General features: G+C 33.0%; 2 protein-coding genes and 1 non-coding gene across 3 annotated transcripts in view; 1 reads left to right on the forward strand and 2 right to left on the reverse strand.

Moving 5' to 3' along the window:
• LOC126740428 (flotillin-2) overlaps window positions 1-25,848 on the forward strand; it is a 512,088-nt gene that overhangs the window by 339,079 nt on the left and 147,161 nt on the right. The gene's annotated exons all lie outside the window — the stretch shown is intronic.
• LOC126740417 (glucose dehydrogenase [FAD, quinone]-like) overlaps window positions 1-25,848 on the reverse strand; it is a 29,132-nt gene that overhangs the window by 1,069 nt on the left and 2,215 nt on the right. Inside the window, exons 4-10 of the mRNA XM_050446430.1 lie at window positions 14,775-14,908; window positions 14,577-14,717; window positions 12,443-12,598; window positions 12,198-12,385; window positions 11,902-12,146; window positions 440-622; window positions 261-383 (exon numbers count right to left, since the gene is read on the reverse strand). Coding sequence (XP_050302387.1) covers window positions 261-383; window positions 440-622; window positions 11,902-12,146; window positions 12,198-12,385; window positions 12,443-12,598; window positions 14,577-14,717; window positions 14,775-14,908 — 1,170 coding nt within the window. The remainder of the gene's footprint in view (window positions 1-260; window positions 384-439; window positions 623-11,901; window positions 12,147-12,197; window positions 12,386-12,442; window positions 12,599-14,576; window positions 14,718-14,774; window positions 14,909-25,848) is intronic.
• On the reverse strand, window positions 648-720 carry Trnak-uuu (transfer RNA lysine (anticodon UUU)). The gene has a single exon. It is a non-coding gene; the product is annotated as a tRNA-Lys (tRNA).

The raw sequence follows: 25,848 nt of genomic DNA on the forward strand, positions 1-25,848 counted from the left end.
ACATGTGCGTGGAATGAATTCACAAATTAAACAAATCTTATGTATAAGAGTTAAAACTCAACTGCTTATTTTTTCCAGGCAATTCAATCAATAATTTTTATACTTAGTTGAGGACAAATTAATGTGTCACTGCCAATAACATTGCCAAATTTTACCAAAATCTGATAAAGAATATTTAAAATCGGAATTAAAAAGAAATTGCTTTAGAAAACATCCTGGTGGTTAAAATTATTACCCTAATTAAAAAAAATAAAACGTACCAGTACTTTAATGTCATAGGGATCAGCAAAGTAATTGGGATAAATTAGAATAGGTGTGTCAGGTTTTTTATCTTTTAAAAGCAGACGTCCCGTACTTTTGGGTCTTAGCAGCAGTGTGATTGCCTGAAAAAATGAAAATAAACCTTAATAACTTTAATAAAACTAATTGTTTAGCTTACCGAAAAAGACTCCTTATATAAATTTTCCTCATAAACAGCAGTAAATATCTCATCTTTAATACCGGCGGCCCTCTTACTAAACAATCCGCCATCGGAGCTGTCTGAATAAGCAGCAAAGAAAAATTGTACATCAGGCCAGTCGTCTCTGTAATCCGCGTATTGGGTATTTGCAAAACCAATTACCTGTAAAATTTAACAAAAAAAGTTCCGCCCGAGCAGGGACTTGAACCCTGGACCCTTGGATTAAAAGTCCAATGCTCTACCGACTGAGCTACCCGGGCCGATGAGAGCTTTCAGTCCCGCGCGCGATAAAAGCTCGGAGAGTGAATGAGTCAACAAGATTTACTTATTTAAAATTATGTACATATTATACATATATTGGTGAATGCATTGGAGACTAGAAAAATAGATTTCTCGTTTATAATGTGTATTGGGTAATTATACAGGATGAGTCATTATTATTGCAGGAAAATTTAAGAGCGTATTCCTTGGGTCAAAATATTGAAAAAACTTTCTATGAACCTATTTCCGAAAATGCTTCCCTGCAGAGATACAGGGGATTAAAACTTTAATTTCATTTTCAATTTTTCTAAATAATTTGAAAGTAAACGGGAATAACCATATGAAACTAGGTATAGAGGCAGGTTTTCTAAGGTGCAAAACATTTTGAGTTCTTAAATACAACAATAAAAACAAGCATTTTATTTATTCAATTTAATTGTTATAAAATCAAAGGTTTTTACAAAAGAGAAAAGTGACGTGTAGTGAAACGAAAAGTGAAAAAAACATGACGTAAAACACAAACTAGGAGTAGAGGTTATGAAAGTTGTTGAAAGTGTTGCCCATGGGTATGACGGTTGTATATGGCGTGGCGGAATAGTCTGCCACCCAAGATGGTTGATGGATTCTTATTGTCTAATTTTTGACGTAAATGACATTTTAACTGTCGTATTTAACGACCCGATTGTCTCTTTTTTTTATGTCCCCTTTTGGTGGAAATCTGGAAAACAAGCCAAGTCTCATGATTTTGTTCTAATTCAAAATTTTCAACTTATTTTATAGCTTCTTGTAGTTTTTTTGTAATTTTCCGGTATCAAAAATTAAAGAATTATTTTACAAGTGTGAAAACATCCAATCATTGCTAAGCAACACAGAGAAGAGGACAGGTACATTTTTCAACATAACTAAGTGTTTTGTAAGGATGTTGAGGTGCTGTTTTGGATATATTATAATATTCCAAGGTATAATTGTAGATTTAATCCTATTCTGGACATATCTAGGTGACAGTTCTCAATTCTTACAATTCAATTCTAATTCTTAGATATTCCACCGATCAAAATGTCTGATATTTCCATTTCCTTGTCTTTATCTAGGTTAAGATGTGTGTGCAAATATCCTTTATGCACATTAACTGCTGAGATAGTCACAGAAATCATAGATAATTTAAATTTCCATCAAATCCATCCTTCCCTCCCAATACTTTTCTGTTTCCAGTTTGAACAACGCTGATAACAGCGCCGTAGCTACAATGGTTCCACGGGTTCGGTGGAACCAGGCCCGCCACTCTTAAGGGCCCGTAGCCAGCTAATAAACATAATAATAAATAAATAAACAGAGGATGTAAATTTAAACTAAAACTCAATAATATATTGTGAACTTATATAATCTAACAAACCACATAAAAAACATAAAAATCCAAGACTCAGCTATTAATTTTTACATCGATGTGCCTATCCGCAGCCGAAGCAAATCTTTTCTAGCCTTTAGCCTTTAGCACGCTAGCGTTATTTAAATCCGTCAGTTACAATGTAGAACAGTTAGTTTACAACAAATATCTACTAACTTCAATATTTTGGATACAGAAGTTCTATTAAATTCTAGTGACACAGTAATATACCAAATGGCTGAAAATATTCGTGAAATATATCAAGATAATATATCAGATATACTTTCTAATCAATTATTAGCATTTCGAACATGTTTTTCTGAAAAACTTTAAAATATTAGGTCAGTTAAAGATTTGCTTAAATTTATCCTGGTTGACAATTATTCGTCTAGTAGTAGCTTTACTGAAATAATAACATTATGCTTCTTATATCTGACAATTCCTGTAACGGTTGCATCGGCAGAACGATCGTTCTCAAAATTAAAATTAATTAAAAATTTAAGGAATTCGATGAATCAAAATCGATTATCTTCTTTGGCAATGCTGTCCATTGAAAATAAAGTTGCTCGCTCTATAGATTTAAAGGAAATTATTAAATCATTTGCGACTGCTAAATCTCAAAAAGTAACTTTTTAATGGGTGTATTTCTTCTATATTAACTTTGTATTTGTATCCTTTTGTAAATGTTTTTTATAATTATGTACATATGTTTTTAATATTTTTATATTTTTCCGTAACTATTGTTATTAGTATTTTTGTCTTAATATTAATTTCATAAAAGTTTAGTTAACATGTAATAAATGCCTTTTAATGTTTTCTTTCCTTAAGCCGTCGATTTAGGGAGAGACGAAGGTTAGTATCTCTTTAGGGGCCCGCGGATATAGTCTCGAACCCAGGCCCGTTATGTTGTTGCTACGGCGCTGGCTGATAATCCTGTGATACTTACATGGGACGCTGTACCACTATGGTCACCACATAGAATTAAAATGCAAAGCGACCATAATTACTCAAAGGGCCCTAATGCAAAAAAAGTCTTATTTTCAGCCCAGTCCCAAAATGTGTCTCAAGATGTATTTAATGATGTTGATCAAATTAAGAGAGAACATATTTATTCAGTTACTAAAGAAGCTCTAAGTTCATTTCGAGAACAGAAATCTTCAAAAATCGTGGTTGTAAATCTTGCAAGTTCGAATTCACTAACTAATTCACAACATCTCACTTGACAGACCTTGACACTGTGAATCTGGATAGTATGCCATATTCATACATAAAAGGTCTTATTAATACCATGCTTATAGTTTACAGTATTTAATTTAGAATGTATTCTTACTATTTTTATGTGTAAGTATCTGTATCTAAACATTCAAATTCCAGACTTGAATATCCTAAATAAGTAATTTCTTGAGAACTAAATTAAAATCCAATAATATTTTAGTTCATTTATTTATTTATTTATTTATTTATGCAATCTACAGACACAAAGTCCATTAAATGATTACAATTGGTCCTTAATGACTAATAAGCACAGTAAGCACTACATATTACAAAATTGAAAAAAAATAGATTCTTTGCCCCCCAGATAACACATTAGGTAACTCAAAAAAAAAAATTCAAAAAGAAAAAAACTTAAAAGTATTCTACATCAGATATATTTTTTTTAAACTTCCCAAATGGTTCGTAAAATATGTCAATATGAAATAGTAGGTTGGCGGCACTGGACATTCGAAAAATTGGCGACTTTTTACCTAAATTGGTATTTGTTTTTTTTATATAAAAAGTTCCTAAATCTCTATTGTTATGAATATTTACCGTTAAAAGCAGTTTTTCGAGAAGAAATGAACAATCTATATTATTATGAAGGATCTTATGCGTAAACAACAAGCAGGCCACAGTTCTTCTGGAAGTAAGTTTTTTTAAATTAAATTCTGTCAAAAGATTTTCATAAGATATATCCATCAGATACACACCATGTTTTTTATAGTACAAATACCGCAAAAACCTTTTTTGAACTTTTTCCAACATTTGTTCGTAAACCGAATAGAATGGACACCAAACAATCGAGGCATATTCCAATATGCTGCGAACATAGACATTATAGAGAGTAGTAATGGTCTTTAAATTAGTAAAGTTACAGGCATTACGAATTATAAAACCCAAAATCTTAAATGCCTTATTAACAACCGTGTTAATATGAGCATCGAAATGCAACTTATTGTCGAAAACTACTCCCAAGTCTTTTATTTCTGTTTTACATTTTAAGACATTAGTACCCATTTTATAATTGTAATTAATTGCCACTTTTTTTCTAGTAAAATTTACTGAAATACACTTTTCAACATTAAAAGATAATCTGTTTTGTTTTGCCCAAAGTATTACTCTATTCAGGTCATGCTGAAGGAGTTCGCAGTCCTTAATACTATTAATTGCTCTATAAAATTTAAAATCATCGGCAAACATTTCACCATCACAATATTTTAAGCACAATGGTAGATCGTTGATAAGACATAAAAAAAGCAATGGCCCCAGGTTAGACCCCTGAGGCACCCCTGACAAAGCGACAAAACTTCGAGATGTACACCCTCTATATACTACATATTGTATCCTTGATTGCAAGAATGAAGCAAGCAACTGCAGAAGATCGTGCGATAAGCCAAACCAATCTAGCTTTCTTAACAAAATGTCGTGGTTGACTCTATCGAACGCTTTAGAAAAATCGGTATATATAACATCTACCTGTCCGTTAGAGTCAACCACGCCATTCAGCTTCTGCAAAAATGTGGTTAAATTTGTGGCTGTTGACCTCTTATTCATAAAACCGTGCTGTTTTTCAGTGACAACACCGATTATATGATTATAAATTTTGTTATATAATATTGATTCAAAAATTTTGCTTGGACAACAAATTAATGCTACAGGTCTATAATTTGAAATATCAGCCTTGTCACCACTTTTAAATATAGGAGCTATTTTTGAGGTTTTCCATAAATCTGGATACATTTTTTTTTCAATATTAGGTTAAATATTATTAATAAGGGCTCAATTAGAAGATCAATACATGCTTTAAAGATATAGGGTGGTATCTTATCTGGCCCGATCGATTTTTTAGGTTTTAATTTTTTTACAGCGACCCTAATATCTTCCACAATAATACCCTTTACAAACAAAGTCGCATTTGTCAGAGGAACCGCCGGAGTAAAATCCAGGGTGTAGCCAGAGGGATCTGATTGAACAATACTAGAAAAATGCGAGGCAAAAGCGTCAGCGATATCCCTGTTCTCGATTATTTCCTGGTCTCTGTATAACATTGGTGTATTGGATGAACAAGTACCTGACTTTGTTGAACTTGTGTACCTCCAGAAGTTACTAGGGTCGCTAGCTATTTTTGTTTCTACCTCCTCTATGTATTTTTTATATGCAATTTTAATGTCACTTTTTACTTTACTTCTGATATAAATGAAATTTGCTCTATCTGCGAGACTATTAGATTTTTTGTATTTTTTTCTCAATCTTTCCTTTCTTTTTAAATTTAAAATTATTTCTTTAGTAAACCACGGTAGGTAATGCTCTTTACATTCACGTGCCATTGGTACACATTTATCCAAAATATCATATATTTTTTTGTAAAAAATATTTGTTACTTGGTTCACATCAGAACTGCTTTTTAGATCATCCCAGTTAACATTTTTAAGCAATCTGTAAAGTTTTAAAAAGTCTGCCTTTTTATAGTTATATTGGCTATTAAAAGTTTTTTTGTTAGAAGTATTGCTAAATTCAAGCTTGCAAAACAAAGTGGGATGATCCGGATATTCCCTTATAAAAGGAGAGTTGTTTCTATTTAAAATTAAAGAAAAATTGCTCAGAACAAGATCAAGAACCCTATTTCTATCGTTAAGAATTTTATTATGTTGTCGCAAGTCTAACAGGTTTATCATTTGTAAATATCTACTTTCTATGTTATTAAAAATATTCCTATTTTCTACATCTACTAAAGTGGGTATATTAAAGTCCCCTAAAATAAGAATTTTATTATTTTGGCCTTGTAGATACCTTTCTGCAGTATCAAAAAATTCACTATAAGTGTCATATGACATCCTTGGAGGTATATAAGTACTACATAAATACAAGTTTTGAGAAGAAAAACATAATTTAATCCAGATATCCTCTATGTTACTATTATTGCACGTTAATTCTTGAAGAAAGTGATCAGGGATCTCTGAGATATGCAATACTAACATTTATTTTTCTTTCATATTCAAACTTAACAACTTTAATAAAATGTGGGTATTTTTAAACTGATAAGTAGATTGTTAATTTTAAAATAAAATAAAATTCTATTTAAATATTTATCGCTCATCACTCTTCAGTTAACGCATCAACTCCTGTAATTCTGCGAACTTCAAATTTCGCGCAACAGGTTTAAATATCCCGCCTCATGCCACCGAAGATGGTCGCCCCCCGTCCTTGTCGTCAATTGAATTTCTATCTGATCATTACGGAAGATGCATTTCTCTATATTTGCGTTCTGTGGTGTTGGACTCAAACTTTAATGTAAGCACCTACCCTATATACGAACCATTAATTGCCGCACTCGTTCAAAAATGCCTGCTGTGTTTCAAATTCTTGCGCCACGATTCTATTTTTTTAATTTTCAACATTTTCAATTGGAGTCATATAAACTAATTGTTTTAGGTAACCCCAGAGGAAAAAGCCTAATGAGTTTAAATCGTGAGATCACGGAGGCCACGGTTGAGGACTTCCGTGGTCTATCCAGCGCCAGCGTTTGGGATTTTCTCTATCTAAATATTTTCGAGCAATTAAGCTAAAGTGCGCTGGAGCACCATCGTGTATAAAATACATTTGATATCTTAGCTCAAGCAGGACTTTTTCTAATAATGCCAGGCAGTTCTTCTTCGAAAAAATGCCGATAAACATCTCCATATAATCGTTCTGTCAAAAAAAATGGACTAATCAAGTTATCTACAATGCTTTTTACGAACACATTAACCGAAAATTGTTACTGGTGCTGACACAATAATTCCACGTAAATGTTCGTATGCCCATATTTTTTGATCATTATGACAATTCATAGTTTGCGAAAGTTGCTTCGTCTTACCACGAACTGAGTATTTCCCGTATTTTTTCTTGTAGCAATTGATAAAATGCCAGTCTTCTGAGGAAAATCACCTGGTAAAAGTGCTTGCACTCGCTATAAATGGTACATATATAAGAGTTCCCACTTTACTATTCTGGAGACTGTCGATTGACTAATATTTAGTGTTGTAGCAATCTTTCTTGTACTTGTTGTAGGGTCCTCCTTAAGTTGGTTTAACACTGCCTCTTCCACTTCTACTGTGGAATAGCAAGATTCAGGAATCTCTTACACAAAATGCATATCACACATTTCTCTGTGACTGTAACTCATTTGAAATGAAAATTTTAAAAACTGTCAAGTATAAAAATGTTACTGTGAACTTCGATGCAGGTATGGATCACCTACTAGCATTTAAAAAACTAATATTTTTAAATATAAAATCCACATCTATTTTCTCCAAGAGACCACACAAAATGTAAACAAACAAACAAAAAACAATGTCACGGTTTCATAAGCAAATTTTTATTGGCTACACGTGTTTCGCCCTGTATAAGCCTAATGATGCCCTGCTTATACAGGGCGAAACAAGCCAATAAAAATTTGCTTATGAGACCGTGACATTGTTTTTTGTTTGTTTGTTTAAACTAATATTTTATTTACTGTAGACGATTACAAAAATGCAACAATATCAATAACAAAAACTTGAAGGTAGGGTGTATTTAAATTTTGACCAACAATCGACTTTTTTCTTGCATTCTTTGTGACGTATGAGCAATGCATAGATATGTTTTTCTTTGACAAGAAAAATTAAATGAAAGTTTCTATATTTTTTGAAGTTTACTTTTTATTTTTGTTTATTATTTTCGGCACTCTATAAGCATTTTCGAACATAGGTTTACATAAAGTTTTTTCAATATTTTCACTGTAATATTAATGTGTGTGTAATATTAATGTCTCATCCGGTATATATAAATGGCCTCACTTAAAACAGGGTTTTTTTTGGCAAACGTTTAAAAACCGAGTCTGCAATAAAAATTAGGGCGCGGAAAGATTTTTTTATATACAAAAAAAACAACGAAAAAAAATATTTTTTTTGCATGATATGATAGGGAGTGTATGGAGGGGATATTTAAGACGAATTTCATAAAAAATTGTGATTTTTATTGATGAAAAACAGCAAAATCGCGTCTTAGAAGTATCTTTTGTGTTAGGACTTATCACAGCGTTGTGTATGTGGCTCAATATGACGCTCACATTTTACTGTGATAAGTCCAAAGGCCATACTTAACGCTCGACATCTTGAGCTAAACTAAATCTAAAGAAGAATCATATGTACGGTAAAGACATATTTTAGATAATGCTGCTAATCCACAAGTTTCAGCTGACGCTTCAGTATTTCTTAAAAATATATTGGACGAAGAGTTTTTAATTTCATTAATAATTATAGAACTTATACTAGACACAGCAATGATACTTTCAAAGAATCTATAAGCTACCGAAATTATCATTTCTTTGGTTCCTCTAAAAATAAATGCAACAATTGCTACTTTGCAGAGTTACAGGACGGATGAATGTTTTTGACAAAATTAAAACTTTGTCAAATGAAATTAAAGAATTAGAGGTTGCAATTAAAGAGGTCAGTTTGCCACGTCAAAAAAATCCTAAAAGTCTAGTAAAAGATCTAATACTGCGTTTAACTTCTCTAACGAGAAAGATCTATTACGCGTGGACTTTTTCTTTGTTCCTCTTGATCTTTTAATTGAAAACTTGAAACTATGCTAAAAATTATTATAACCTTATTTTAAAACTTGAAAATTGCCTGACAGAAAAAATTTCTTAAATCAGGGACAGAAGATCTAAATAATATTTATAAATTTACTAATGAAGTTAATCAGTCCTTTTATTCAGGATTTTATGCTGTCCAGTAAGTACAGCATCTATGGCGGAATTTTTTTCTTCTCTTAAAAAGTTGAAAAATTCTACATAAAATATTTTTCAAAAATTTTCAATCCCCAATTTTTTAAGGCACACTGTACCTGCGTGAAGTGGACAGTTAAAGAAATCCACACATTTAGCAGAAGCAAACAGAATGGCTAGGACTCCTGAAGTCGAGAAAGTAGTCTTGAATGCAGTAGAAAATGAACCTGCTACTCGTATAATAAAAATTGCCGCAACATTTAACATTTTATTTGTGCTTGCTTGGAAAATTTTAATAGACAGCTTAATGTATTCTTACTACATCTAAAAAAGCTTTTCTCCCAGATGATTTTTTACTACATACATTAAAATTTTTGCCATTAGTTCCTACTGATGCTAGTCCAAAATCCGTTAGTTGAAAAAACAACTTTGTTTTGCGATGAAGCAAATTTCTTAAGCATCAACAATTTTCACACGAACCATTTTTGGGAAGATACGTGGAAAAATCCACATTTGATACGCAAAAATAATTTTCTGGAATAGTTTTAGTAAATGTGTCAGCCGGCATTATTTGAGAGGATCCGTTTTGCTACCTGCAAAGCTAAACGGAAAATATTTTATAATATTTTTTTTAAAACGAACTTCCAGTACTACTAGAAAAGGTACCAATTCTTGTCAGAAAGTAAATGTACGAGGGCGGGTCAATAAGTCTCCTTTGAGTTCTATACACTTAGTCCAACGTTTCTCCAATTTTTTTATCCCTTCGGAAAAATATGATTTGTCGAGGTCATCAAAATAGGCATTTGTTTGAGAGATGATTTCGTCGTTGGAGTCAAATCTCTTTCCGCCGACCATTTCTTTAAATTTGGGAATAGGAAATAGTCACTGGGGGCTAAATCTGGAGAATAGGGCGGATGAGGAAGTAATTCGTAACCTAATTCATGGATTTTTGCCATGGAAACTGCACATGTGTGGACCCTTGCATTGTCCTGGTGGAAAAGAACTTTTTTTTTGGCCAAATGTGGTCTTTTTTCTTTCAGTTCCTCATTGAATCTATCCAATAAGTTGGTATAATATTCTCCATTGATTGTTTTCCCCTTTTGAAGATAGTCAATGTGGATTATACCGCGTGCATCCTAAAAAACGGTCGCCATGACTTTATTGGCTGACAAACCCACCTTTGCCTTTTGGGCGCCGATTCACCCCGAGAAATCCACTCTTTTGACTACTGTTTGGTCTCCGGCGTGTTGTGGTGGATCCACGTTAACGACGCAAAAATTCGTCCATATTGCTTGGTTGAATAACGCCAAACACTCCTGGGAAATTGTCACATGGTTGTGTTTGTGGTCGATTGTGAGCAAACGCGGCACCCATCTTGCGGAAAGCTTTCTCATACCCAAATGATCATTCAAAATTGAAACTACTGAACCATGTGAGATGCCTATGGCTTCCACAATCTCTCTCACTTTCAATCTCCGATCGGCTAAAACCATATCGTGAATTTTTTCGATTGTTTTGGATGTAGAGACCTCGACTGGGCGTCCAGAACGTTCGGCATCTTCCGTGCTTGTACGGCCACATCGAAATTTAGTAAACCACTTCTTTACCATGGAAATGGATGGTGCAGAGTCCCCATAATATTTATCAAGCTTAGCCTTGGTTTGAGTGATGGTTTTTTTTCGTAAAAAATCTCTCGTTCGTAATGCTTAATGAGCACACGAAATTCACTTTTTTCCATTTTCTTCTCAAAACGAGTGGTAGTCTGCTATCAACAGCTGTCAAACATAAACTAAATGACGCAGCTTGTTCAAATTTTGACAGGCGTCAACTGACAGTTCTCTGTTGACAGGAGCAGAGTTGCCATTTCCATTAAAGGGCGGAAAATTCAAAAAGTCACGGACTTATTGACCCGCCCTCTAGTTCATTCAAGAAGGTGGATCAGCACATTTTAGCATAGAGGTGACAAGTATTTTCAATACATTTCTAGAAAATCAGACCAGAGTCTGACACCGCTCTAGAAAAGGATTTAAGAAACAGAAAAATATCTTTATGCGACGTGACTCAAAATACACCTGGAATAATCCATGAGGCGAAGACTTGATTCGCGCATTTTAGTAAAAGGCGTTTTCAACATTTTAACAGTTTTTATAATTTTGTTTTATCTTATTATTGACAACTATCTGTTGCTCTAAAATAAAAATAAAACACAAAACATATACGAAGGCTGTTTTCAACAGCCTTTTACTTCCCTATTTACGTATATTTATTGTCCATCGATGGATATTTTTGCAAATAAATTGAAAACAGATGCAAGAATAGTACAAGAGACTAGAAAGCTAACGAGGGAAACAGAGAGTTTACATTTTATTCGAAAATTCATACACGGTGCTTTAAAAAAAGTTCTGAAAGATACATTGTATCCGATTTAAGAAAATATATACTGTCCAATGTACAAACATCCTGTATACTGCGACCGATAATTGTGATAGTTTATTGTAGAGATTTAAAGAAAATAATATGTATGTGTTTTTTTTCTTATTTTGACGAGTACTATCACGAAGTGTGATAAGTTCATCGTTCTCCGTTTTTTTAGTTATGCAATTTATAATCTAAAGAAAAGAGACAAAAATGGACTTTTGATTGGTTGAAAATAATCATCTAATCACCCTTTCCTACCATGTGAGTCCTTTATACTATTAAGTTACCCTGAACTAAACTGACTCATTAAAAATAAAATTATGGCATTGAACTTGGACTGCATTTATCAACCGAATTAAAATTACTTACTTCGCAAACTGGCAGCCAGTAGATTGGACCACTCTGATTCTGCGTAAACTGATCAACAGTCTCTTCGGAAAAAACAGTGGTCAGCTTAAAGCTACATACTTTATCTTTGTAATCTTCCCCAGGATCAAAAAAATACGATGCTCCACCCATGGCGACGTGATCTTGCAGATTCATTCCCACACCTGGCGAGTGCACTAACGTATTAATACCCATTTCTTCTAGGTGTTCATATGGTCCAATACCAGCTAAAAATTAATATTCTATTTATTTATTTTAAGATTTGTAAAACATCTTACACAACATTAGTAGCTGAGGGGTGTTAAGCGAACCAGCGCTTAGGATAATTTCCCTGTCGCTATGAACCGTCTTTTTAAGTCCAAATTTTCGAAACTCGACTCCATAGGCTTGGTTTTGTTCGTTTATCAGAATTTTATCTACTTGCGAGTGAAGACTGACATCAAGATTTGGTCTCCCAGCTATTGGTCTGTTGGGCGAGAAAAGAATTTAAAAAATATTTAATGGAGGAAAACTAATGATCTACCTCAAGAACGCTTTTGCAGTACTACACCTTAACCCATTTCTCAAGGTACCGTGGGATGTCATAAATCCAGTCTGGTATTCCCCATTTACATCTCTTACATCATAGCCTGCCTCCTGGACTGCATTCAGCCACCAATCTGAGAGTGGGGATCGATACCTGAATTTAAAAAAAAGGAAAAGCTAAAGACACCAGAAAATACACCGTTCAATCAGATATAATTTCCAACGTCTCCTACCTTCCCGCAGAAGTGCTTATTGGTGGCAGTATATGTATTTACCAGTATGGGAGAGTTCCAGTGAGATGTTTTATTTACATTTTTACAGAGGATATATAAATAGAACTAATTCTAAACTGATTATTGTAAATACAAACTTAAAAAGACCTTCATTATAATTGTTGGTATAAACGAAAAGCAAGTCAATTTGTAAAACGTTACAAATTTTTAACTGCATTACTTTTCAAATATGCCTGGTATAAACGATAAAAACTCATGACAAGCTTAATGTGGTTGACCCCATTAAAGCTTGACTACGTCATACTCCGTTCATATCTCTACTGTCTCTCTCTGTTTCGTTATAAATTGGTATGCTATTTATATTCAAGGTTTCTTTTTTCAACGCATTACAACATTGTACATCTCACTGGTGGTTTCCAATAATCTCACCGTACATATACGTTTATGTTTGCAGTGTTTGTCGGGGAAGTCCGATGCCTCTGTGGGTAAACGTATGATACAAAACTTTCAAAGCTTGAAAATATTACTGAACATGTTCGAGACATGGTTCTAACACAGTGGCGGCTTTGGCTTCTCTTTTTATTGTTTTCTTTTGCATCTTTCATGTTTATACATCTTTTACCAAAATGCTTCAAAATGCAAAAATTCTTCTATTTTTACTGCAGAGTCATTAGCAATATTAAAGGCCCTGGAATTTACTAGTGATGCTAATATAATTTCAAACTTTTTAATACTTTCTGATTCAAAATCAGTTTTGCAATCACTAAAAAATGGACATAATTTTAAACACCCAGTTATTTTTAAGATTCGAGAGGCTATCAGTAATCTTGATAAACATAATACTAAGGTAGCATTCATTTGGTGAAAAGGACACACAGGATTGCTAGGAAATGAATTGGCAGATAAAGAGGCCAAGGAAGATTATCCGAAAGAGGTCTTCAGAAACTTGGAAAAGAAAATATCTTGCATATTTAGCAAATACTTCAAATACATACACTTCAATAAAAGCGTCCCTTAGCAGTTATAGTATGGTTTCCAAATGTAACTTTCGAAGATATTTGACAACATCTTTCTTCAGATTTCTAGTGGGTCATGGTAATTTTAATAAATATTTACATAAATTAGGAATAAATGACTCATATATATGTATAATATATGAATATATCCTATAATAGATTTTTTTATATACCCAGGAGCTAAGCTTTCATCTATCGATGCCTGAGCTCGACTCTTTTCAATATTCCATCTAACTTTATTTTACTAACCTAACTCAACCCTAATATCATTATACAATGCTAACTAGTAAGACCTCACTTAGAGTATGCCTCTATTGTATCGGTACCCCAACCAGTATTCTATAGAATATAGATTTCTTCTCTACATTAAGAAGATAACTTTGCATATACAGGAGGCATCACAACAATAGTAGAGACCACAGTTACCTTTTACCCTATTTATTCTTAAATGCATTTTTGGGACATAACATTTTATATTATTTATAAGAAAGCAGTCTTTATATTTAATGTGATTTACAACATAATAGACAAAAAGCAAATTTCTCCTATTATGTAGTCGCCTAACTTTTAAACAAGTTAACATAACATTATAGAAAATCATGTATGGATGTACCGTATGTTAAAAAAGTCCCCGACCTCCTTAATAATTCGTGAACTCGAACAATAGACTTTTCTTTGCTAATAAGACTGATTATTTACCTATAAATAATATTTTATAAGAATGTAATTATATGATAATTAATTGTAATAAGTTTAAAAGCTATTAAGTTTTAAAATTTTACTTATATGTATAAGACATTAGTTTTTATCAGTAGTAAGCACTCTTTTATTGTAAGAATGATTTTTTTGATTTTAGAGGCGGATAAATAAATACATAACTTACTTGAAATACTCAACATCTAAATATCCTCCAGTCCCATGATAAGGATCATCTTTCAAGGCTTCAATCCTCATATTTTCGGACTTTTTGAAATATGGCAAAACCTCGTCATAACTCCAACCTGTGTTACCGACCTCTGCCCATCTAATCATTACATTAAATACATAATTAAAAAATATTCCTCAGGATTGGATAATTTACCTATCATAATCTCTTTTGTTTCCCCTTATGTACAACATAGCATTTAGAACTGAGCTTCCACCAAGAACTTTTCCCCTTGGCCAATTGCATTGTTCATTTACCATTGCTTGGCAATATTTATCACCTGGCTCTGTCTAAAAGAAAAAAAGTTATAGTTAGTAAAAGTTAGTTAAGTTTTAGTTATAGTGTTTTTACTCTAATTTATCATGTGACTCAATTATTAATTTGGTTTAAAAAAAATTGTTTATTTTTCTTGGTTTCTTATTATTGTTTTTAAGCTTTATTACAAATTGATGTGACGATTACATATTACCACAAAAAATTGAATAACTGCTTCACTCAACAAGGCAAAAAATGTTTTTTTTTCTCTTTTTTCGCTCATGTGAGTTATTGTTGCAGCTATTGTTGCTTGGAGTGATGATTTTCATTGATACTGGTAAATTGGTTTTGGCGGTATTCCTAGATAGAGCCTTTGAAACTATAGATAGAAATATTTTGATTAACAAGTTGAAACAGTTAGGAATTAGAGGGAGTGTTTTAGGCTGGTTAAAATCCTATTTGTGTAGTAGGGTCCAACGAGTAAAATATAAAAATGTTATGTCAGAAATTATTAATGTTACATATGGTGTGTCCCTAGGGAACGGTCTTAGGTCCACTATTGTTCATTCTTTATATCAACGATATGGCTCTGTATAAATAAAGTAAGTTTAAATACAAAGAAGTCTAACTTTTGCGTCTTTGATAAGAAATCAAAAACTTGTCAAGCTGACATGAATAATGTGCGGATTATGGTGAATGGGGAAAAGATTTTATATGACAATGAGATTAGGTATCTAGGAGTGATTTTAGACTCTAACCTAAATTTCCACGCCCATGCAGACTACATTATAAGAAAATTTTCGAAAAAAGTAGGATTTCTGACAGGAATCTGTAAAAACATTTGTCTATGCAAACAAAATTACAGCTTTACAAACGCCCTTGCACTTCCCCATTTACAGTTTTGTTCTGCACTGCTGTTTGGTTTGCCTCAGTATAAAGTGGACAAACTAGAAATAATACAAAACAGAGCCATGAGATTAGTATTGAAATGTGATAGTTATACTCTTCTTGCGTCTATGTTAAATGTCCTAAATATGTTATCTGTAAAACAAAGAATTATGTTTAATGTGTACTTGTTTATTTTAAAAATAAAAAACGTCTACTTCCCGAATATATTTGTCAAAAATTTTGTCACACTGTTTTGTTCAACAGTTTAATAAGCTACCTAGTGACGTCAAAAGTTGTGATAATTTGAACCAGTTCAAGCGGCCCCTGAAAGGATTTGTTTTAAATAAATTTTAAAATATTGTGATATTTATTATATTTTTGTCTTCGTCAGTGTTGTTGTAATATTCTGTCATTGCCATTGTATATGTACCATTTTAACTTTAATTTTAAGCTTACAATTTTTTCTTTACCATTTTATATTTACAATTTTAAACTTTTTTATCTTCACCATTTTTAATCTAGGCTAGTTTTTATCACCTTTCAAGTGTTGTGTTGTGGTTTTGCTTTTTTTCTTATGTGTTTTGTAGTTTGTATATTTTATATATTTTTTTGATACCAGTTTTTTGTATGTAGCTATTATGCTAAAATTATTATATTATTATTATTTAAACATTTTATTAGTTTACAAATATTACATCTGGCACACAATATTTCTTAAAGAAATGTGTGTGTGTGTGTGTGTTATATGCTTTTCTAACAAAGAATTTATATATACAGGGTTGCTTTAAACGTCATTAATTTTAATACGTAGAAAATTTTAAAAAAGTAGACCTTTGCAAGAAAATTTTGCTCAAAAATGTTTTATAGCAAATCTACAGGGTGTCAAAATTGGAAAAAAATTGTTTTTTTTTCTTAATATCTTTTAAAACAATTGATAATTTTTTTTTTTAATTTTGCTTACAGGTTAACATATTGACCTTCTAAATAAAGATGAAGCCAATTTAAAAAAAAATACCAGTGGCGTAACATACAGGGGGATTCAATCTTCTTTTGTCACCAATCTGCGAAGCGACGAAATATTTTGTGACGAAAGTTTAATTTTTAGACTTTTTCTTAAAAAACAGTTGCGCAAAATTTCCATTTTTAGCACCGTGTTTGAAATATTTTACTCTAAAAGTACGAAAACAATATAAAAAGCTGCACCGGAAAAAACGAACGGAATGGGAATTTTTAATAAAATTGAACAGGCTTGGACTTCTGAATAAGACAAATAAACGAGACGGTCAAGTGATCTAAAGTCATTATTTATTTTGACAGTTTTTGTTTATTTTATTCTGATTGTGCCAGTTTATTTTAAAGTGTATAATTTGTATTTACATAAAGAGATCTAAATAAGAAAACTGGTATGGTTTGATAATGCTGAGTATGCAGGGTAATTCTGCAGTTTAGCGGCTTTTGTTAAAACTAACGAAAAATGGTCGGGTTTTTTGCAAAATGGGTGGATTTGGATATATATTTTTCACTAAAAGTGGCGGAAAGCCAAATTTTATCACGAAGAGGGTGTTATCACGCACTAAAAAAGACATCATAATGTATTATTATTTTGGTAATTTTTAGATTTTGGTCCAAATTAAAAATAATATGATTCCGCAGTTTAGCGGCTTTTGTCAAATTTGGGGTATTTTCACCGGTTTTCTTTTTTAAATAGCTTAATTTTATCTGTAAAAAATTAATAAAGTGGCGGGAGGTGTATTTTGCAAATAGTTTCTTTATAAACAATGTGAAGTACTCACAAATAGAGGTAAACTGATTTATTTAAATTTTTTGCCGTTTTTTTTGCATAAATTAAATGACTGTCGCTATCTGTCAAATGGGTTGTCGACTCTGGGAGTATGTGTGCAGTGTTTTCACGAGTGCGATCACCGCGAGGGGAACATAAGACGCTGCGCACAGACCATAGATATACCCAACCCAACCCAACCCAACCCAACCCAACCCAACCCAAACCCAATCAAAGCGGGCCCAACCAGAGCGGAGGTTCATGGGGGAGGTTCATGCGGGATGGCATGGGATGGGATGGGATGGGATGGGATGGGATGGGATGGGATGGGATGGGATGGGATGGGATGGGATGGGATGGGATGGGATGGGATGGGATGGGATGGGATGGGATGGGTTGGGTTGGTTCTTAAATTGCTCGAGCACCGCTCATCAAATTTTGTGTATTTTTACAATTTTTTTTAAATGGCCTAATTTTACCCAAAAAAAATTAAAAGTGGCGGAATGATACGATATAATTCGCCACGAATATGTGAATTTTAATAGAACTTAAAAAAAATAAATTTTAAAAATGATGTACTCCTAAAAATAAATTTTCAATTCAATCAAATTTGTGTTAAATCAAATTTGTGTAATTGATATTTTAAGTGATATGTAATGAAACTAGTGTATAATGTTATGATTATACACCAGTTTCGTTCATCATTTTTTATATGTTATGATAATGAATGACTAAAAAAATACAGAGTGAATTCTCCACTTTAAAGAAAGCCAGACTGGAGACAAAGCTTCAGCTGCAGAGTGACAAGCGCTTGTGTTTTTGTAAACATCCATCATCGTTTTCGAGAGTTTGGTTTGAAAAGTAGGCAAGATCGAGCCCGGCCAGTAAGAAGAAATGATCATGAAAATACCATACTGAGAACATTTGACAATAATCCTCGACTAAGTTCTCGACGAGCAGCCATACAACTGAATACAACAAAATCAAAAGTGCTTCGTGTACTTCATAAAAATCATAGGAAACCATAACATTTGCAACCTGTACAAAATTGATGATAGATGTTTTGTAATATACTTAATTCAGTTCATGAAAATGAGCAATTTTTAAAAACAAATCTTTGGACAGATGAGGCCAGTTTTACTCGAAGGGGAACTTTCAACCATCATAATTGTCATGTTTGGGCCGAAGAAAATCCGAGAGAAACTCATGTTAGGTCTTTTCAGCAAGAGTTTAGCATTAACGTTTGGCTAGGTATTATTAACGGTTATGTTATTGGTCAATTCCTTCTCCTGCCACGGCTCAACGCTGAACTTTTTTTGAATTTCTTGACCAATCACCTTCATGATTTGCTGGATGAAGTACCTCTGGGTACAAGAATAGATATTTGGTTTCAAATGGATGGCGCTCCAGCACATTTTGGAACACAGGTGAGAGCATGGATGAATGAAAGTTATCCCGAGAAATGGATAGGACGTTTGACAGAGAATGGTCTCACCAGAAGTTGGTAGGGGGCCTGTGGCATGGCCTCCAAGGTCACCAGACCTTACCCCTTTGGATTTCCATGTGTGGGGTTACCTAAAAGAACTTGTTTACGGAACGCCAGTTCAAACACGAGAAGAAGAAGAGTTAGTAGAACGCATTAATAGAGCTTGTCATCAACTGCGGGAAAATCGGGTTCAAGTTTTAGCGGCAATTAATTCTGTAGCCAGAAGTGCTCAAAAATGTCTGGAAGCTCAAGGATTTCATTTTAAGCACTTACTGTGAAAGTTAAATTTCAATTATTCTTTTTGTAATTTTTTGTTTTTTAAGAAAATAATGTTAGCAGTTCTTTCATATTTGTGTTCTTGTGTTATTTTCTGAGTAGATAATTTATTTAAATAAGAAAAATAGGCAAAAATAAACCAAAACTGTAAAATTTTGATACTTGACTGTCTTGTTTATTTATCTTATTGACAAGTAGCCCTCCCAATTTTTTTTAATTAGTCTCTTTTAAGGATTTTTTTTAAAACTTTTTAACTAAAATATCTCAATCACTATGCTTTAAATCAAAATTTTGCAGGAGCAACTGTTTTTTTAAAATTAAGAGAGTCTAAAAATTAAACTTTTGTCACAAAATATCTCGTCGCTTCGTCGAAAATTTTTTTTAAAATGGATTTAGCTTTATTTAGGAGGACAACCTGTTAACCTGTAAGCAAAATTTGAAAAAAAATTATTAATTGGTTTAAAAGTTATTAAGCAAAAACACATTTTATTTCCAACTTTGACACTCTGTAGATTTGCTATAAAATGTTTTTGACCAAAATTTTCTTATAAATCTACTTTTTTTTAAATTTTATATTAAGTATTAAAATGAATGACGTTTAAACCGGACCACCTGTATATATTTTCGAAAAGGAAAATGTTAAGGTCAATAGTATATGATTCTACAGTGATTATACAGTCGTTAAAAGAAGTTAATATACCAAAAATCAGCTATATAAAAGTAGCATAATTCAAAAATCCTTATTAATTCAAATGGTTACTGTTTTTACAAAAATTGTTCAAAATTTTCCTTATTTATTCGATTAAGACACAATCTTGCTAGGCATATTCACGACTCTTTACACACTTCGAAAATAAAATTCTGGTGACCACGAATTAAATCACAAGAACTTTCATTACGCTCTTGTTCTTCTGGATTCTATTTCTATTTATTGCTCTGTCATGATACACCAACTTTTTCAAATAGCTCCACAGAAAAAAAATCTCAAGGCGTTAAATCTGGGGAGCGAGGAGGCCAAGAAATGAGTCCATTGTGCCCTATCCATCCCTATCCATTTAGATGTTCATGAACTTCTTGTCGAAGATGTGGTGGAGCCCCATCATGTAACAACCACACATTCTGTCTCAAATTTAGAATAACATCTTTTAATTATTGCGGCAAATTGTTTCGACGAAAATCTAATAAATTTCACCGGTCAGTTGAGGTGGAAAAAACTAGGTTCTAATAAGCATGGTTTTTTGTATGCCAGCCCAAACATATAATAAAAATCGATGTTGAAAATTTTCTATTGCCCAAACATGATTGTTGTAGAAATTTCGCACTCCATCTCGTGTAAATGTGGCCTTGTCTGTCTCCAAAATTAATTTTGTAAAATCTTCATTTCTGTCAAACTGATTTAAAAGCCACTGGTAAAATACAACTCTTCTAGGATGATGTCTTCTCTACTGTTCTTGTCGAATTGTCTTCCACACTGTAAGAAGCTTCAACTTGAGCTGCTATAAGTCTAGTACTCATTGTTGGATTGTCTTCGACCATTTCTAAAATGTTTTCCTCAATTTGTAACATTTCAGGTTGAGCAGGTCTTCCAGCACAAGTCTAATAGCTAAGTTTACAAACGGATGATTTTTGAAGGAAACTGAATTTAGTTGGCACTCTCCATAGGTAAATATTATGTCCACTAGTTCACTGTTTTCGCAAACATGGGTCATTTTTCAGCACAAAATAAGCAGACTGATACAACTGATCGAACCAAAGATTTGTACTGAAAACCATACAATAACACAAAATTTGATAAACGGTAAGAGCAGTAAACAAAAAACGATAACAATTTACACGGAATTCGTAGAGAATATCAACAAATTAGTTTATTAAAATTCTTATTTTTTTCAAATTTTTAATGTTTTACTATGTCTTTTATTATAATAAAAACACCCTATATATACATGTTTTAGCACTCATCCGTGATGCTATTATTTTGGTTTTTAACTTTAGTATACGTACAAAATCTAAATTGAAACGAAATTTTATGGTATATTTTTGATTTAGTATTACAAGAGTTCTTGGACGACATTTTCTATATGGTTTTAGAAATTCTAACATTACATTGAGTAATTTATCTAATAGCAATGTCTTGGTAATTTTATTTTCATTATATTTACAATTCCTTAACATTAGAATATTTGGTTCTTTATAAATCAGGCTGAGCTCCAGATCAATATATAGGTGATATCTGATTTGACGAGTGATTTAATTTTACCTTTTTTTTGGTAACCAATCTTATAGTTAATAGAATTTATAATTAATTTTCCTTATATTAGTTGCTACATAAAAAAATTCTTAAGAATTTTATTTTAGTTAAATTTAGACACTGGCTAAGTAAACTAAGGCCGTCGTCTCACCAAAGATACGCGACGGCGACGCGAAGGCGATACGATTTCGCCTGGACACATTCAGACGACATGCAGTTGCTCCACCAAAGATATGCGTTTCGTGTTTCCTACGTTACGTTGTTCAGTTTAGTTCAAAATGTCATCGAGTGAAGACGAGGATGTGGTTGCAATGTATTGGTATTTGCGGAATAGAAAAAAAAAATAAAAAGGCAAAAAAAAGAAAATAGTGGGTGCATACTTTTATTGAGAAAAATTTAAAAAAAAAATGTTTGTTGCTGCTAAGAAGCTGCACAGACATCCATTAAAATCCAGTTCAGCATTTCGTTGTGCCATAATAAACAAAAAAACAAAACTTCAATAAATGAAAAAAAAAACGCCAACACACACAGCTTGAATGTTGCTTCGCAACTGACACGTCCAGTCTACAGGCAACACGAACGCGACACGCATTTGGATGTGTCTTCGGCGCAGCGTTGGTGGGGACAAAATGATTTTAAAACATGGGTTCGACACGAAAGATACACGCTGGCGACATCGCGGAGATGTGGCGTCGCTGTTGTGTATCTTTGGTGGGACGACGGCCTAAGCGTGTTTCACATAAGCTCAGGAAGCTTAATTGGCTTTCTTGTACAACAGGACAAATATTGCACTTAACTTGTTTTTTGTTTTAACACTGTTTAATATAAATGTCCTGTTTATCTTAATAAAAAAGTACTCTTTTGTACTGATATTCATAACTTTAACATACCTAGGAAGCATATTTTTACTATCCCCAGACACAATAAAGAGTGTTAAGTTAGGATTTTCGTATAATATATCCTCCACCCTCAATAAATTTGAAATTAGTCAATTTAATTTATCAGTTAGGAGTTTTAAAACTAGAATCAGGCCGCAACTTCCTTGACATTCTTAGTTTTCTTTCATAGGTGAGTCTGGCAGGATTTGACGTTGGTGTGCTGACTTCTAACAGTTTTTACATTATTTTTGTTTTATTTCTTGGTGCATGTGTAACTTAATTATTATTATTATTAAAATTCCTTCCTGGCACTAACAATTTTCAACTATTCCTTACCTGTACTTGGAAGGATTTTTGCGTTTTCAGATGCTACATCCTAAGTTTTTCTTTTAGCATTATTATAATATCATGACCGTAATCTAATAAGCTGTTGATATCAAGGTTGAAAATAATTGTGGTCCAATAAGCCACACCATACTCCATTTGGCAAAATAACCTTATCACAGATTCTTATTTGTTGCGTTTAATTTTTCTAGAATTAAAAGAGGTCATAGGCTTTTCCTCTTTAAATCCAGTTTTATAAAGTTTTTGCAGTAAAATAAAAAGTAAGTAGGATGTGCCACCCTATCAAGGGCTTTAGTTAAATCAAGAAAAATTAGAAGCCATTTTTCATCCAGGCGTTGGTTGTATATTGATCGTTACCCTGCCTCCTCAATACCAAGATCCTTCCTACTATAACTCTATACTGTAATGATGACATTTGATTAATTTTTTAAAATCAATAATCTAATCTTAGTTAGATGGCCTTTTAATTATTTTATTTTTGCCTAATGCAATGGGTCGGTAATAAATTCCTGTCTCGATCCATCTTCATGAATAGGAGTGATTATTGTATTTTTAAGTTAGGGTTTCTATTAGAAAGAGTCAACCGGAATGTGAAGAAGTAGGACTCACTATAAACACCAAAAAAACTAAATTAATGGTTATAAGTAAAAACACAAACACTAACTGTTTTCTCACATTAAATGGAAAACAAATAGAAAGGATGCAAAAATACAAATATCTCAGTGCGGTCATAAATGCTCAAATGGATCCAGTCGAAGAATAGAAATCGCTCGTAAGGCATTGGTCAAATACCCCTCAATGCTAGCAAATAGGAATCTAAATCTACACATCAGAATAAGGTTTGCGGAATGCTATGTGTGGTCTGTGTTGCTGTATGGAGTGCAAGCTTGGACCTTGAAAGCTCAAACAACCAAAAAACTTGAGGCGTCTCTATAGACGCATCCTGAAAATACCACGGACTGACCAAATCGCCAACGACGAAGAATTAAGACGCATCGGACACAAAAGAAAGCTGCTGACACTCATCAAGATAAGAAAAACATCTTATATAGGACACATTTTTCGAAACGATAAATATTTACTGCTACCAAATATAATGCAGTGTAGAGCAGAGGGCAAAGGAGAAAGGTACCGACAGGAAGAAAGAAATCATGGCTCCGGAACGTAAGGAAGTGGACAAACGTCAGCGTCGAAGAACTATTTTATGTTGCAAGAGATAATGACGCATTTAGAAATGTGGTCGTCAACCTTTAATAAAAAGACGGCATAAAAAGAAGAAAAAGTTAGGGTGCGCTCAAATAATTATGGTATATCAAAAACGAAAAAGTTTAAAGGATTTTAAACCTAAAGTTTAAATTGTGTGCATCTTTTACTAATGGTGTAAAGATAATATTTTCCATACTACGTGTATTTTTTATGAAGCATTTATATTTATATTTTCGTTTTTAGGAGTTAGGCAATAGATTTTTGCTAGTCTTTGGTAATCTTATAAATTTATCTTTAGAAAAGGGAATTTTTCCAAATTCGTTAAAAATATCTAAAGTTATACCGGTATTTAAAAAAGGGGATCGAGTTATGCCTGACAATTACAGACCCATAGCCTTAACCTCTTGTTTTTCTAAATTTTTTGAATATGCAATGCTCGATCGGCTTATGTCTTATCTGAAAAAAAATCAAATTATTTCGACAGGCCAGCATGGCTTTGTATTTGGTAGGTCCATGACGTCTGCTGTTTTGGCATTTTTGTCGGCGCTAATTGAGGCTCTTGAGGCGGGTGAGCGCCCTGTTGGGATATTTTGTGATCTCAGCAGAGCGTTTGACTGCGTAGATCACACTTTGCTCTTGGATATAATGGAATCCTATGGTGTAAGGGGAGTAGTGTTGAGCTGGTTTGCATCATTTTTGGCGGATCGCTCACAATATGTAGCAGTGAGGGATAGCTCCGGATCTAGTATGCGGTCTGAAAACCTTAAAGTGGACATTGGGGTCCCACAAGGTTCCGTATTGGGCCCGGTGTTGTTTCTTTTATTTATTAATCCCTTGCCTCTGGCAATAACACATAGTGTCATCACCATGTATGCTGATGATGCATCTGCGCTGGTCCGAAGACAGAACATGGAAACAATTGATGTATCTGCTGGAAAAGCCTTAGAGGAACTTAGCAATTGGTTTATTTTAAATCAACTTTACTTGAACAATAAAAAGACTAATTACATGGTTTTTCATGCATGTTATGGTCAGATAAATGGTGATATTGATTTATGTGTAACCAACGATAACGATTGTTTGAAACGCCAAAAATCAGTTAGGTTGCTTGGCTTAACATTGGATGATTCACTTTCTTGGGAATCTCATTGTGCTGAGTTGTCGATGAAGCTCGGTAGCTTATGTTATGCCATTAGGAACCTTAGGGTGGTAATGGAAATTAATCAACTAATTTGTCTATACCACGCTATTATGCACTCACGAATTTTGTACGGTATTCAGCCCTGGGGCTGTACGTCGCATGCACGTCGAGTGTTTATTAGCCAAAAACAGATTCTTAGGTGTATTGCCGGAGTATCACAGATGACTTCCTGTAGACCTCTTTTTAGGGAATATAGAATTTTGACGGTCCCTTGTGTGTATATATTTGAAGTTTGCTTATATGTTTTTAAGAATTTTAATTCCTTTACAGTTAATGGTAGTTTTCATAATTACCCAACTCGTTCTAGAAATGACTTGTCCATGCCTTATAGCAGGCTACTTATTTCTAAAAAATTTGTATTAAGAATAGGTCCAAAACTATACAACAAATTACCGAATGATATAAAGATTAGGAAAACCCTTTCGATATTTAAAAGAAAGTTAAAGGAATTCCTAGCCAATAAATGTTTTTATGATGTAGATAGCTATCTAGCTGATTAGGCAGTGTATAGAGTATTATAACTTTTGTAATGATGTAAGGTCACTTTACTTTTGACTATTTTAACTTTTTTTGTAATATATAGTATAGGTGGATATTTTTGAATTTTAGTTATCTAGGTAGTTAGTAATATTTTTTTTGGGCCAAGATTATAACATGTAAAACTGTG

This window comes from Anthonomus grandis, chromosome 9 (assembly GCF_022605725.1).
Source record: "Anthonomus grandis grandis chromosome 9, icAntGran1.3, whole genome shotgun sequence".
Lineage (NCBI taxonomy): Eukaryota > Metazoa > Arthropoda > Insecta > Coleoptera > Curculionidae > Anthonomus > Anthonomus grandis.